The sequence below is a fragment of the Mesoplodon densirostris genome, chromosome 19 (genome assembly GCF_025265405.1).
Source record: "Mesoplodon densirostris isolate mMesDen1 chromosome 19, mMesDen1 primary haplotype, whole genome shotgun sequence".
Classification (NCBI taxonomy): domain Eukaryota; kingdom Metazoa; phylum Chordata; class Mammalia; order Artiodactyla; family Ziphiidae; genus Mesoplodon; species Mesoplodon densirostris.
The window spans coordinates 5,012,806-5,029,450 of NC_082679.1; the positions used below are offsets into that span (position 1 = coordinate 5,012,806).

At 44.1% G+C, this 16,645-nt stretch overlaps 1 protein-coding gene across 1 annotated transcript; it reads right to left on the reverse strand.

Moving 5' to 3' along the window:
- Positions 1–3,147: 3,147 nt before the first annotated feature.
- Positions 3,148–13,608, reverse strand: LOC132480699 (zinc finger protein 883-like). The gene is made up of 5 exons (XM_060085083.1): positions 13,498–13,608; positions 10,928–11,054; positions 5,528–6,737; positions 4,723–5,022; positions 3,148–3,262 (listed from the first exon to the last, which is right to left on the reverse strand). Exons 1-5 carry the CDS (start codon positions 13,606–13,608, stop codon positions 3,148–3,150), a joined length of 1,863 nt encoding a protein of 620 aa, XP_059941066.1.
- Positions 13,609–16,645: the final 3,037 nt, after the last annotated feature.

The following is a 16,645-nucleotide window of genomic DNA, read 5'->3' on the forward strand; positions in this document are numbered from 1 at the left end:
TTGCAGGCTCCTTAGTTGTGGCATGCAAACTCTTAGTTGAAGCATATATGTGGGATCTAGTTCCCTGAGCAGGGATCGAACCCAGGCCGCCTGCATTGGAAGCACAGAGTATTAACCACTCCGCCACCAAGGAAGTCCCTAGGTCTTTGTTTCTATTTCTGAAAGTTCTGCTACGTGTGGATGAGAAAGCCTGTAAAGTATACAGTCTTCAGAGGAAATTAAGATTAGTTTCATCTAAAGACTAATCATTTTTACAATGTTTTAAGGGCATTTTGTAGGGAGATACATTCTCTTTAATATAAACCCTAAAGAAATTAAAACTAGGTTATCAGCTATGCAAAAACTTCATTTCAACCCTCGGTATCTTTATGGAAATAACTGATAACACCTACAACGTATGTTTTATCACATGCCTACATGATGATATTTACATAGGGAAATAACCTAATTACAATATTTTCAGGTAAACGAATAACCTGCCACAATTCACCCTTGAGAAACAGATCATTTGAGTAAATACTTTGAATTACAGACTACATTTTTAATTTGAAAATCGCCACCACCCAGAAAACAAATCTAAAATCACAGATGGTGGCCATGAGAGGCTAGGTAACGTACTCCATAATGCGGTGACCTCAGCATTTATTTGGTGTAGGCAACTGGCCAACAGGGATCTCGATCTGACTCGAGCCTTTCCCCTGACAACACATCCTATGGAACAGCCCACAGAGTCACAGCAAGTTTAAGTTCCTGTTATGACTGACTCCCCCAGCTGCCCTTGTGATAACCATTTTCCCCTGTCACCCAAGGCTTTCCCCTGGTTCTTCTTTGGATGAGACACGCTTCCAACAAGGAAGCCTACCAATTCCTGTTTTTTTGGTTTGCACTGACAAATGCAGCCTGAACCCAAGAAGCCAAAACATTTCACCCATGGACCCTAATGAAGGTACGTGCCTCAGGGCATGCCCCATGCTCTCTGCCTGCACCCTTCCTTGAATTCTGACGTGTTCCCTCCAGCTGTATCTTGTACCTCCTCCAGGACCTGTGAGTAATAAACACCTCCATTTCACGTTCCCTTGCAGTCTTTTACTGAGTTGTGGCTCAACAATCAGTATCAAGAAGCTCTAGGTTAACAAATGCTAAATTTAAAAAGTCACAAGAGGGATATTAGACAATTCTATCAAATGTAAGAAGAATAATTAACAGTAATTCTATACAATTATATTGTTCCTTGTTCTCTGTCGTGTGTGTGTGTGTGTGTGTGTGTGTGTGTGTGTGTGTGTACACTCGAAGGTTTGACACAGGTAGGGAGAGGACAGTAGGAGAACCAGCACTGACCTGGCAGTAAGAAAGTAGCAACTACAGCTTCTCAAGGATGAGCCTCTGGGCTGCAGATCACTGTAGTGTTGCTGGCCCTCTGATTTTTGGAACACATTTTCCCTACATCCAAGAAGTTACTGGCCTCTCTCAAATTGTGTCCACGGACACATACCTACCAGAATCTATCTAATGAAAACATACTGCCATGTGAAGTTTATACTCATAATTTCCTTTCAGGATTCAAATGAACTTACACACTCTCATGGGGTCCAACACAGCCTCCATGCAACCCATAATGATCCACTAATTCTGCTATAAAATACCAGAAAACATTCCAAACTCTGATAAATCATGCCTGAGGGAAAAATACATATGAAGACACCCAAGGAAACACTACATGCAAAACACCATTTTTTTTTTTCCTTTTTTGCGGTACGAGGGCCTCTCACTGTTGTGGTCTCTCCCGTTGCGGAGCACAGGCTCCGGACACGCAGGCTCAGCGGCCATGGCTCACAGGCCCAGCCGCTCTGCGGCATGGGGGATCTTCCCGGACCGGGGCATGAACCCATGTCCCCTGCTTCGGCAGGCGGACTCTCAACCACTGCGCCACCAGGGAAGCCCTGGAAACACCATATTTTCATTCATAGTGACCACAGACCAGACACTGTCATTTCCAAAAACTACATAAAGGAGATGTATCCAGTGATGCACATGCCACAGAGAGACCCCACCATTTCCCAAGGAAACACTCCAAATTCTCATTCTCTTTCTTATCTTTTGTATCAGTGCATCTGAAACTTTATTTGCAACACAAAATACTAAAAAATACAAAAGGTAACCCACAAAATGATCTCTGAACTTTTCCCTATATTACTCTAAAAATAGCAGTGATTCCCTCCCGATGCCCGCCCCTGGACAAGGAAGGATTTATTACTTGCAGCAATTAATAAGAACACCAGAGTTCTTTCCCAAAGCAGTGCCCCTGTACCATGATCCTTGATCTCCCAAAAGACCGACACAAGTCACTTGTGGAGTGGATGCTGTAGGGCACCCTCTACCTCCATCGCCTGAGGACAAGGCACCCATCCTCCTGCACTGAAGGATTCCTGCAGGCTCAGCTCAGGGAACACATCTAACATTGGAGAAAAAATGTTTTTCTCTGCCTAAATCTACTGCCTTCTTTCTTCCCGAGGTATGACCATGAAATATCCAAATAAACTAATGCATGTAAACCTCAGTGTCAGCAGCTATGTGCCAGGGAACCTGAGCTAAGGCACTATGGAACCTCAAACCATGCAACGCACCCCACAACTAGCCATAAACCTAATTCCAGGTGCTCCAGGCAGAAGTGAGACACCCTTCGCCAACAGCTCCACCCACCCTTTGAGCCCACAAAGGGACAGGTGCACACATCTTGATGCCCCGACTTGCGGCCATGTCTCTGCTGCAGAGCCCTCCAGGCTTCCCTCCGATTTCCCCAATTATCTACCTGTTCCCAAAGCACTCATGGGCAAACAAGGCTGAAAGACACAAGGACCTCTCAGTAAAGCCATCACAACAGGAATACACACAAGCTGCCACCTAAAGGACACTGGCCATTCAGTATGAAGGTTAAGAAGTTGGCCCTCCTGGGAGAATTGACCAGCAACTGGGGTTGTTATGAAGCCCAGTGACAAAGGCATTTGAGTATAGTGAGGAAATCTCCAAGACGGACGGTTCCCAGGGTTTTTATCTCCTGTTCTCTCCACTCACAAGTAATTAAAAGATACCCTAGCTCATTGAGGGGGGCCTCCTACATGCCCCCTTAGGTGCCCAACACCTGCACCCTTAGCACAGTGAAATCACTATCGCTGACTCTGTGCAGATGACCTGCCGGAAGGCAAAGCTCCTGTCCAAGGTGGTGACTGGTCCCTGGATGTGCACAGCCTGGAACACCTGGGGGCTACAGGAAAGCAGTGACAGAGCACACTAAACATGGGGACAACTCAGGACCCTGCATGAGGACGCCAGTTCTGTAGGGCTTTTTAGGACTGCCTACATCTTTTCCTCCCATCCTGGGAGGAAGAGAAACACGGTGCGCCCTTCAACGAACGGAAAAGGGGAAAGACTCCAAATGATCAATGGAGGAAGGCATTTCTGATGAGGGGGGTTGATATGGAGGCAATAAACTCTGATGAATGTGACAGAGACTGGCTGGAGGGGATGGTGGGGACCTCTCAGAGCCTAGAACTGAAGGAGGACAGAGGGCCTGAGCCAGGGTGACTTAAAGGCAAAAGGCTAAAACAGGAACTAAGATGTGACACAGAAAAGGCACCCCAGGAAGGACCCTGAGTCAGACCAAAAATGGACCAAGTAAGATGACTGGCCAGAGCCAACCCGGAACCTAACCCCATGACCATCAACCTGAGACTGCGAGCCACGTGGCGGAGCCTGGGGTCCCTCACCCCGCTGCTCTTCGCCCCGGCGCCCCTCCCCAATAAAGTCTCCTGCTTTGTCAGTACGTGTGTCTCCTCGGACAATTAGTTTCCGAGTGTTAGACAAGGGACCACTCTTGGATCCTGGAAGGGGTCTTCCTTCCTGCATCAAAAGTATGAACGCTGGGCTTCCCTGGTGGCGCAGTGGTTGAGAGTCCGCCTGCCGATGCAGGGGACACAGGTTCGTGTCCCGGTCCGGGAAGATCCCACATGCCGCGGAGTGGCTGGGCCCGTGAGCCATGGCCGCTGAGCCTGCGCGTCCGGAGCCTGTGCTCCACAAAGGGAGAGGCCACAACAGTGAGAGGCCCGCGTACCGCAAAAAAAAAAAAAAAAAAAAAAAAAAAAGCATTCCCAAGATAGACTAATGCTGTAATGCTCTGTTCAGTATGGACTGTCTGATGATTAGTAGGATGTGAGCCCCAAGTGAAGGTTTTTTGCATTCATACGCTCATGAGGTAATCTCCGGAATGAATTCTTTGGTGAATATATTCCTTGTCAAAAGGCCAGGCCACATTAATTACAATTATTGGTTTCAATCAGGAATGAAATTTCTAATAAAGCATAAGATGGGGACACCTGCTAAAAGCCTTGTCACATCACTACATCATTAAAGTCTCTCACCAATATGGATTGCCTGATGGCATTAAGTCAGGCTTGAAAGCACACTGAAGAATTTGACATGCTCATTACATGTGTAAGACTGCTCACTATTATGAATTATCTGAAGACTTGGAAGGGCTGAACTCTGACGAAAGACCTTGCCACACTCATTGCATTTGTAAGCCTTCTCACCATTATGAATTCTCTGATGACGTACAAGGTTTGCATTTTGACTAAACACTTTGCCACAATCACAATGTAATTTGCTCCATTACGTATTTTCCAATGAACTCGAAGTTGGGGTTTTTGACTAAAGACCTTGGCACACGCATTACATTTGTAAGGTTTCTCTGCAATATGAATTTCTTGATGCCTTGTAAGGGTTGTCTTCTCACAAAAGACCTTGCCACACTCATGACATCTGTAAGGTTTCTCTCCAGTAAGAATTCTCTGAAGAAGTACAAGGACTGCATTTCGATTAAAGACTCTGCCACACACATCACATTTATATGGTTTGGATCCTGTATGGATTATCTGATGATGCCAGAGAGTTAAGCCATGATGAAAAGTTTTGCCACACACATTACGTTTGTAAGGTTTCTCTTCAGTATGAATTCTCTGATGAATTGCAAGGTATGAATTTTAACCAAAGACCTTGCCACATATATCACAATTATGTAATTTCTCTCCTGTGTGGATTATCTGATGCCCACTGAGGTATGAGCCCTGATGAGAGGTTTTGGCCACACTCATTACATTTGTAAGATTACTCACTATTATGAATTGTTGGATGACTTGCAAGGTTTGTGTTTTGACTAAAGACTGTGACACACTCATTATATTTGTAAGGTTTCTCTCTAGTATGAATTTCCTGATGAAGTCCAAGGACTGCATTTCGATGAAAGACTCTGTCACATACATCATATTTATATGGTTTTGCTACTCTATGGATTATGTCATGCCTACTGACGCCTGAAGAAGAAAGAAAGATTCTCCCACAGACACTACATTTTTAAGGGTTCTCCACAGTATGAATCCTCTGATGAGTTACAAGGTCTGGACTTTGACTAAAGACCTTGGCGTACACATCACATTTATGTAATTTCTCTCCTGTATGGATTATCCGATGTCGACTGAGGGCTGAGCTCTGATTAAAGGTTTTACCACAGTCATTACATTTGTAAGGTTTCTCTCCAGTATGAATTCTCTGATGAACTGATAGCTTTCTTTTCTGACTAAAGACCTTGCCACACTCATTACATTCATAAGGTTTCTCTCCAGTATGAACTCTTTGATGAATTACAAGGTCTGAATTTTGACTAAAGACCTTGTCACATACATCACATTTATGTAATTTCTCTCCTGTATGGATTATCCGATGTCGAGTGAGGATTGAGCTCTGATTAAAGGTTTTACCACACTCATTACATTTGTAAGGTTTCTCTCCAGTATGAATTCTCTGATGAACTGATAGCTTTCCTTTTGTCCTAAAGACCTTGCCACACTCATTACATTTGTAAGGTTTCTCTCCAGTATGAATTCTCTGATGAACTGAAAGCTTTCCTTTTGTACTAAAGACCTTGCCACACTCATTACATTTGTAAGGTTTCTCTCCAGTATGAATTCTCTGATGAACCGAAAGCCTTCCTTTTGTACTAAAGACCTTGCCACACTCATTACATTTGTAAGGTTTCTCTCCAGTATGAATTCTTTGATGAATTATAAGATATGAATCTCGGCTAAAGACCTTGTCACATACGTCACATTTATGTAATTTCTTTCCTATATGGATTCTCTGATGACTCCCGAGATTTGAGCCCTGATCAAACGTTTTGCCATACTCATTACATTTGTAAGGTATTTCCCTGTGTGGGCTCTGGTCTTGTGTCAGTATTGAAGCATGCATAAAATATATATTAGAAATGTTGGTTTGGACAGGAGGAGAAATTCCTTCAACTGGTGAAAATGAGGAAGTACTGTTGATACTCTTATTAGCTTTATTAAAATCATCAATTTTCTGTTTACTTTTAAACATATGCAGTTCATCCTGAAGGCTTAACACAAGTCTATTTCCAATATCGTTGTTTCCCACATCCCTTCCACCATGTTGACTTCTTCTATCAGTGACATTTTGGTTATGGGATGTAAGGATATTTCTGTAATTTCTTTCATCATGTCTCCACTGAAATCCAAAGTCAAACATATTCTCCTGTATTTCCGAGAGGTAAAAAGGTTTAATTTCCTGGATTTCATGTCTTCCCAATATCACTGTTTGGAATACTCCTCCTCTATCAATGTTTGATTTTAGTTGTAATTTCCTTATCACGTGTATATGAGAAATATCTACAAGATATAAAGAACCATACATTTCCTATTCATTACACTGCATGAATAAATGTTTCACGTTGAATATATGATATTAAAGAAAAGTAACACTTTTATCAAACAGAGTTACGAAACTTTTCAACCATGATGTAAATTTTTGAAGAACAGTAAGAATAGGATTCTTCACTACAGAAAGAGTGATTATACGTAATTCAAATTAAGTTCAGCGTAGCATCGTTTCAACCACTGTGACAAAAACATTCAAATGGAAAACTTACATTAGCTCTCAAAAAGGGTATTTTCCACGGTGACCACAAAGCACATACCAACTAACAGTAAACATACAAATACCAGAAGTTTAAAAAGGAAATCTTAAGGGAGATGCAAGAAGTGAGCTATGTAACTAATACTGTTATTCAAGCATCCCTGCTGGAAATGGTTTCTGAGTCATCACAGCTGCACATATTGATTTAGGTCACCTACTGAAAAAGTTTTTCAGTGGATGAAAGGGAATCATTTTTACAGTGTGAGTAATGAGGAAGGTGGAGGGATGGATGATGAAGTACTGTGGAAACTGGGGAGATCAAGAGAACAACTTAAATACGTGACCAACGACAGTGATTCTATCCACATCAAGAGACAATGTAAACGGACTTCCCTGACGGTCCAGTGGTTAAGACTCTGTGCTTCCAAAGCAGGGGGTGCAGGTTCCATCTCAGGTCAGGGAACTAAGATCCCACATGCTACGGGGTGTGGCCAAAAAAAAATAATAAATAAATAAATAAATAATACAAAAAGAGAGACAGAGAGAGACCATGTAAAGAAAGACCATGACTGATAACAGGACTGAGTGGAGGAGAGGGAATAATAAACATGGGGTATCATAGCTTGTGATTGCATATATGTGTGAATAAAACTGTATGAGGAAACTAAAAATAATGAGGTTAAAAGAAGAGGACTTCCCTGGTGGTGCAGTGGTTAAGAATCCACCTGCCAATGGAGGGGACACGGGTTCGAGCCCTGGTCCAGGAAGATCCCACATGCCGTGAAGCAACTAAGCCCGTGTACCACAACTACTGAGACTGCACTCTAGAGCCCGTGAGCCCCAGCTACTGAGCCCACATGACACAACTACTGAAGCCCACATGCCTAGAGCCCATGCTCCTCAATAAGAGAAGCCACTGCAATGAGAGAAAGCCCGCACGCTGCAATGAAGACCCAACACAGCCAAAACTAAATAAATATACAAAAAGAAAAAAATTAAACTAAATTTTAAAAATTAATTTAAAAATTAACTAAGGGAAAAAAAAGAGAAAAGAAAAGAAGAATTGGTCCAGCAAGTAACACAACACTATTCCTTTTTTTTTTCGGCCATGCCATGCAGCTTGCTGGATTCTTATTCCCCAAAAAGGGATCAAACCTGAGCCCACAGCAGTGAAAAGAACCAAGTCCTAACCACTGGACCACCAGGAGTTCCCAATACGATTCCATTTTTAACTGTGGAAACTATACTCTGGGTATGGGGCCAAAACAAAAGGGATTTAAAAAGAGAGAGAATGGGACACTGAAGCAATAAAGCAGGTTTACATTTATTACATTATTTGCTACATAAGGTATCAAATTGAATATTCCATAGGCCCCATTTCTATGCATATAATCACAAAGCACATACATAATATCCCAGGAGATGTGAAAGAATGTTCTTAGCCGAAACCTAAAGGAAAAACTACAATAAGGCCATCAAAAAGAGAGTTTCTTTCATACAAAAACATACAGATACAAAGAAACTGAAAAGTATAAAAGCTCCCCAGAATACTGTAAAAAGAACAAAACTGTAATATAATGCAGCAATTACATTATTGGGAATAAATCAAACAAAATGAAATCACTGTCTTAAAAGATATCTACACTTTGGGATTCCCTGGTGCCACAGTGGTTAAGAATCCGCCTGCCAATGCACGGGACACGGGTTCGAGCCCTGGTCTGGGAAGATCCCATATGCTGCGAAGCACCTAAGCCCATGTGCCACAACTACTGAGCCTGTGCTCTACAGCCCGCGAGCCACAACTACTGAAGCCCGCGCACCTAGAGACCGTGCTCCGCAACAAGAGAAGCCACCGCAATGAGAAGCCCGCACACCACAAGGAAGAGTAACCCCCGCTCACCGCAACTAGAGAAAGCCCGCGCGCAGCAACAAAGACCCAATGCAGCCAAAAATAAATAAATAAAATAAATAAATTTATTTTAAAAAAAAAGATACCTGCACTCCTACATTCATAACAGCAGTAATCACAATTGCCCAGGCATTGAAACAACCTAACTGTCCAACAGATGGATGGGGAACAAATCTGGGAGATACACAGAATGCAATTTCATTTACACATAAAGAAGAAAAAAATCCTGCTATTTTTAACAGCACAGATGGACAATGAGGGTATATACTCAGTAAAATTATTCAGAGAAAGAATAATACTGAATGATCCCATTTATGTGCAAAATGGTTTTTTTTGGTGGTACGCGGGCCTCTCACTGTTGTGGCCTCTCCCATCGCGGGGCACAGGCTCTGGATGTGCAGGCTCAGCGGCCACGGCTCACGGGCCTAGCCGCTCCACAGCATGTGGGATCTTCCCGGACCAGGGCACAAACCCATGTCCCCTGCATCGGCAGGCAGACTCTCAACCACTGCACCACCAGGGAAGCCCCAAAATGTATTTTTTTTAAAAAGAGGCATGCTGGGACTTCCCTGGTGGTCCAGTGGTTAAGAATTCACCTTCCATTGCAAGGGACGCAGGTTCGCTCCCTGGTCAGGGAACTAAGATCCCACAGGCCAAGAGGCAAATTAAGCCCAAGCGCTGCCTCAACTGAGCCCGCGAGCTCTGGAGCCCGCCTGCCACAACTAGAGAAGCCTGCGCGCCACAATGAAAACCCAGTGCAGCCAACCAAAAAAAAAATACATAAATAAAAATAAAGTAAAATTTAAAAAAGAGGCATACTAAGAGCAACTTAGAGTAGAACAGCTGTTACCAAACTCTGGTAGCAGAATGTGGAGATATTAGTCAAAGGAGTAAACGGCTAAGGTAGCAAAACAAGCAGACAGGGCTTGAGACAGCTCCTTGCAGGTTCTGAGGTGCCAGATGGAATGAAAGAGCAGCCAGTGTTTTCCCATCTTCTGATGAGGTCTTCAAAGAACACAAGATGGGGGTGGAACCCAGAAAGGCTCAGGGGCTGGAGTCTGGAGGCATCAGCTCTGATCTATATGGACTGAGAACTGAGCATCCAAAGGAATCAAGTCCAAAAGGAGAGCTGAGGGAGCAACAGACCCCTTTAAAACAACCCTGTTGGGGCTTCCCTGGTGGCGCAGTGGTTGAGAGTCCGCCTGCTGATGCAGGGGATGCGGGATCGTGCCCCGGTCTGGGAAGATCCCACATGCCGCGGAGCGGCTGGGCCCGTGAGCCATGGCCGCTGAGCCTGCGCATCCGGAGCCTGTGCTCCGCAACGGGAGAGGCCACAACCATGAGAGGCCCGCGTACCACACACACACAAAAAAAAACCCTGTTCACACTCCTCAAAATCAAGCAGCAACAAGTTCACAGGGGCCAGATAGCCAAGTGCAGTATATCATGATAAAGACTTCGCCTTTTTCTTTGGTGGAGCTCCCGCACCACTGGAGGGGTAAAGAATACATTTTACATGTTGAGGGACCGAGTGATAACTAAGGGAGAAGAAAAATTTCCTCTCAGACTTGACAACGAATAGATTTCTGTTTTCACAAACAACTCTCCCATTTGGTCGAGTTTCCCAAACACTACTAATGCTGCGGTGGGTCTGGAAACATATTTCACACACTCATCCACCGCTTGCCTCCTTCTCAATGCAGAGGGAACGATGAAATATGCAGACATCTAACTCTCTTCCAATAGGTACTGAATCAAAAGCAAAGAGGTAGAGCACAGGGAATGAAATAGTTTAAAAGTTTCCGCTTGGGCGTTAGACACACTCAATCACTTAAAAAACTCCTGGTGTACTGCGAAGTGGCCAGATCATCTGAAGAAATGGCATGTTTAAACTCCTGATGCTACATCAAGAAGCTTTTCATGCCTCAGTCAACATGGCTTTGAGCTCAGTTAAGCAAGGCAGGGGATTCCAAAAGGCAAACAAGGGAAAATGCAAAGATACCCTCCCAACATTTGGAGGGAAGTTATCCTCACCCAGGGAGAGCAGGTTCCTGCAGGTCTCCACCATCACGTCCCTGTACAAGGCCCTCTGAGCAGCGTCCAGGCATTCCCACTCCTCCTGAGAGAATTCGATGACCACATCATTCAATGTCAACTGTCCCTTAAATAAAAAAACATTTCACCAAGAGGACATGAGGACAGTTCTTATTTCCATACAAAATGAGTAGAGGTAGAAGGTCAATTATGTTGAAGTATGTATTCTGACAGATCCATGGAAAAGTATTTGAAGCTAAGTGGGTGTCTAGTTTTAATTTCTTATGCTTTGTCATAGAGATTACAATATCCTTCAAATAGATTTATCCTTCTCGTTCTTGTGGGCAATACATGAAATATATACAAATAAAAATTCAACACCGTGTTGTCCATGTGCAAGTGTTAGATATTACGTTCTATACACTGAGGAATAATCATCCTCCTGGAGGTGGAGGAACATGAGTGGTGTCTTCAGAGACGACAGAGTCCACAGTGGGTTTATAAAGAAAGCTCAAAACCTCCAATTATGATGATGGTAACAGCAGCAAAGATGAACATTATATGAACACTTCCTATATGCTGTGCATTACTCTAAATGTTTTACATGTATTAACTTGTTAGCAACATCAAAGCTCATTAAAGAAAGATCTTAAGGAGGAGAAAACTGTGTCAGAGACACTCTGAAAAACTCGACTGAGTTCAGGAATCTAAGGAATCATACAGTAAGCACATGAACTTGGTTGGGCTACACCATGGTTGGGCTCTGGAACTGAAGCTTAAAAATCAGAGTTAGGGCTTCCCTGGTGACGCAGTGGTTGAGAGTCCCCCTGCAGATGCAGGGGACATGGGTTCGTGCCCCGGTCTGGGAAGATCCCACATGCCGCGGAGCGGCTGGGCCCGTGAGCCATGGCCACTGAGCCTGCACGTCCAGAGCCTGTGCTCCACAGCGGGAGAGGCCACAACAGTGAGAGGCCTGCGTACCACAAAAAGAAAAAAAAAAAAAAAATCAAAGAGTTAATAAGTAACACATAGAGCATTAAAACTTCATTGACAGATGATTACCTGACAAAACTTTAAAGAAGTTCAAGGTAAACAACATGGAACAGCCTGAAAGTTCATTATACACGTGTACACGCACACACACACACAAAATGTCAGTAAACTTATTACTATTTAAACCATGAACATGATACGGTAGAAAAAATTCAAGGCCAGGGAATATATTAAAGATACAATATGAACTGCAAAAAGATATCTATAGATTTAAAATCATGATGTCTTTTATCTAAACCATGGACTTGCACATCCATGCACATATGCACACATCAACGATAAATTAACTGAAACGAGAGTGGTCTCCTGACAGATTTTCAGACTATTTTTTCATTATCATATTTATTCACGTGTATTTCAGGATATTTCTTACAGAAATGAAAATGTACAAACTGTACTGAGTTTCTCAACCTGATTCTATAGTAGGCTACTAAAAAAGAAAATAGTACAGACATTAAAAAAAAAAGAATACTTTAACTCCAATTTCAATAACTATATTCAAAAATATAAATCTGTCCATTTGAATTTATACAGATAGGCATTAACAAAAGCCAAAAAGGGTTTCTTTGTTTTTCCCCTAATAAAACATTGATTCAAAATCAGAAAAAAAATTTTTAATTAGAAAAGTTATTACTATTATACATTATTTTAACAGATTAAGAATAAAATTCTCACAGTGGTAAAGTAAAAAGTTTCTTGGAGAATTATAAAACATAACAAAAAAGAATATGGAAAAAATAAATTGTTATTAAGAAAGAACATGTCACCAATGTCATCAGAAGGAAAGGGTCGATGCATTCCCTCTGGAGTTACAGTGGAGTGAAGGGGGCTGGCCAGGGCACCTGCCTTTCACCACTGTACAGTGTGCCTGAGCAGGGACCACTAGAGGAAGTAACAGGAGGAAAAGAGAGAGCTAGAGCGAAAGACAAATCTAAGGACAGGAAAGGCAAACAGCAAAAGGAAGGAAAAAGACATTCTATCCCACAGACAGCAAGAGTGACTGCACAATATCAGACAAAGTAAACAGAAAAACTGACATAAGAGACAAAGGACATTACGTAATCATAAAAGGGTCAATTCTCCAAGAAGATATAACAATTACAAACATGTACTGAGGGAAGGCACTAGGTAAGGATGAATGCTTAAGCGTCAGGAACAACACCTCAGAGTCAGAGAGGATTAGCGTGTCCAAAGAAGGGAATTTCAGGATGGATACACTGAAGAATCAACTGAGAACATGACTTCACCTGAGAAAGAGCCATTTCTTACTCTTTCTCTTTCCTCTTCCTCCTCTTCTTATGGGCTTCTTCCTCAGACCATGTGAGGCTTTAGAGGTCGATCTTCAAAGTTGGAAACAGGCTGTTTAATGCTCGGAATCAACACACCCCGTTCCTGAGTCACCACCACACACACAGGGAAGCCCTCAGCATGTGGAACAGACTCTGCTGCCCACTGTCCCAGGAGGGGCTCAGGACAGTAACTCCCCCACAGAGACCAACACAGGAGTTTCCTCACACTTTCTTCAGATCAGCCTCCCCTCCCGGTGAAGCCCTCACGTACCCAGCAGCAGCGGGCACCTCAGCTGGACCCGACGATCCCCTGCAGGTCACAGACCAGCCCTGATCCATCCCCACGCAGAGCAGAGCCCTCAGCCTCAGCCCAGATCTCAGCCCTCGGGAATGGGGGGACCCAGAGTCACGATGCTCAGTGACGGATCCAGATTGGAACATCCTGGGGAACCTTAAGTATTATTCATGTTGGGCCCCATCCCAGCTACTTTAAAAGGCATCTCTGGTCAGGGGGTATAAAACATATAAAGATGCCTTACTCAAATCAGTGTGAAGCCTGGGTCGAGCACCATCTAGAGGAGGTGAGCCCAGCACACCTCACGCTTTTTCTTTTCAAGCACTACTGAGGTATAACTGATGAGTAAAAATGGTGTACATATGGGCTTCCCTGGTGGCGCAGTGGTTGAGAGTCCGCCTGCCGATGCAGGGGACGCGGGTTCGTGCCCCGGTCCGGGAAGATCCCACGTGCCGCGGAGCGGCTGGGCCTGTGAGCCATGGCCGCTGAGCCTGCGCGTCCGGAGCCTGTGCTCCGCAGCGGGAGAGGCCACAACAGTGAGAGGCCTGGACCGCATACCACAAAAAACAAACAAACAAACAAGAAAAAACCAGGACCAACCTTCATGTTCCTGACCAAAGGAAACTTCTCTTTCAAGGTCTGATCACACAGATATAATACTGAGTATTCAATTCTTCTTTCCAGAAGACCTCAGTAAAATATTTAAACATGCAGATTTGCAAAAATATAGCCACTGGTGAAGAAAACATGGTAAGGGGTCAGCTGAAAAATAAACTGTGAGCAAACTTCTTCATCATGAATAGATGGCTCTGTTAGAGAAAGGTTCCAAGTCAATCCAACCCATCCTTCATCATTTGCAAAGAACACTAAAGAGGGACCTGAGCGAAAACATCTTCCTGTCACCTCATAGCTATTTTAACAGACCAAATTAAAGAGGAAAAAAACAAATATTAGACTAACTGGTTAAATTAGGTTTTGACTGTTAATGTAAAAGACTAATGAACTTTTTACCAAATATTCATCAAAACAGTCTAAAATTATTTACTAGTTATCAAAGAAGTTTTCCAATATATAAGATGAAGAGGAAAAGCACTCAGGCCTCATATAAACCTGAATCAATAAAAAGAAATAACTTGTGAATTATTTTAAATCTAAAAATGCTGGTGTTGAAGTTTTTCAAAAATTGAGGATTTCCCTTATTTAGAAAAGAATGTGATGAGTAGACTACCTAAGGGAACCAAACTTATTCCAGAAGTTAATAATTACCCACAGGAAAGTAGAAATTGAATGCACTAAGATTTATTCCAAGCTACACAAAGAATTAAACGTAAAGAAACCAGAAAGAAAGAAGAAAATTCATTACAAAACCCAAAACTTTTAATGTTCCTTTAAAGAGGCACCATGTGGTGACAAAGCTAGTCATTTCTTGTGCCACTAGTCTCTCTCCTCTCCTCTACCTCATGCCAGGAAAATGGAACGGGGTGACCCACAACTGCCTGAGTCAAGTCACTGTGCCTTGGACGAACAGGAACTGCAAATGGAAGTTCTCTTCTCTTACAAATACTTACAAAATACACAAACCTTTCACTTTTTGCACTTCCCATCCTTATCTAATTTAAGCAAGTAAATTTTAATTCATTCGATTCTAAAGCTACAAATCAACATATCACAACATAGTCATCCATATCCGAACAACTCACCACCCATCTGGACCCAGTGTCTCACCTCTATCTGCACCATTATGCGTTTCCATTTCATTCTGTTTCGCTGTCTCCTATTTCACCTGTCTTTGTTTCCCTCTACACTCCTGCTGTTTCTCCCCTCCTCTTTCTCCCTCACCCTTGTCCTGGCCCACTCTGCGACTTCTTCCCCTTCTTGCTGCTCCTTCTCCCCAACCTTTATGATTGTCCTAAATATCCATGTATTTCTCCATCTTTTTCCCAAACTCAGCTCCCTCTCCGATCTCCAGATTACATCCTTTCTGTAGCTGCTACAATGCCTTAGTCTGCACTCTCTGGCACCCCAGGTGGCTATGCCTCCTTCCTGCTTTCTCTCTTCTGCTTTTCTAGTCACTAGTTTTCCTCTCTTTCTCTCCCAGCACCACGGTTCGCTGAAGGGTATGGTTGCAGCTATTACGCTCTCCGCCCACTCCCTGTGTGAAGGCCTCCCTCCTACCGGTGATACAAGGCTCCCCTTCCTATGTTACTACTCCATCGGTTCTCTCTCATTCTTTCCTCCTTCTCAGTTTTTCTGCTTCTCTCCCAGTCGCTCGGTCTCTGCTTCTCCTGATCCTCCTCGCCCACGAATTTACAAGGATGAGGGATGGTGACTGAATAAGATGCCGCCCAACCGGAAGAGACTATTTTCCAGCGGGGTGGAACCTGGGGACAGACATACACTGGGTGTCACACGGCTGGCCCAGGTCACCTCCCCCTACTCGGGGTGAAAGGAAGAGCTGACTAGGAAGGAGAGGCCTGCGGAGCAGAAGCACCGGCCTGAGGAGACGCGAGGACAGAGGCGCTGGGAGGGAGGGAGGGAGGGGGTCTCCGGAGAGGGGCGGGCTCTGCAGAACCCCAAGACCGGGGAGAGGACGCAGCCTCTCCGGGAGCACGGCGGCCGGCGCTGCCCTCCAGGGGCCGAGAAGACCAGGCTGAGGGCGCGAATCCACCTCGCGGAAGAGGACTTTACACTGCGAGGGCGAGACATTAACAGGTTTGAAGCAGGGAAATGCTAAGAAAGGCGGTGTCTACTTGGACAAGGTGAAAAAGCCAAGGTCAGGGACCAGCCTCAGAGCGAATTCAAACCCAAAGGAAAAAACACCCGTCCTGTGAGGGCGACGTCTGGATTTACATGGGGTGGAAGGCCGGCTGCTGTGATTTTACGTCCATAGTGACTCCGAGACCCCGAGGATGGAGTAAGGGGGACCGCGCGGCACATATACACCACGAAAACTTACAGTCAGCCGCACGACGTTAACCTAGAGCTCACCGCTTCTGCTTCCGTAGAAAACCGCGGACACGCAGAGAGAAGAAGCGGGGCTTCCGGGGCGGGGCCTGGGAGGAGCGCTACGTGCGAGGGGCG

What these genes read in the sequence shown, in the direction of transcription:
- LOC132480699 (XM_060085083.1), bottom strand. Translation starts at nt 13,608, where the DNA reads ATGGATCAGGGCTGGTCTGTGACCTGCAGGGGATCGTCGGGTCCAGCT. An exon ending in CAGGAACCTGCTCTCCCTGG is followed by an intron (nt 6,738 to 10,927) that starts GTGAGGATAACT and finishes TATATCTTGTAG; the next exon opens with ATATTTCTCATATACACGTG. An exon ending in AATCAGAGCTCAGCCCTCAG is followed by an intron (nt 5,023 to 5,527) that starts TCGACATCGGAT and finishes TTCATACCTTGC; the next exon opens with AATTCATCAGAGAATTCATA.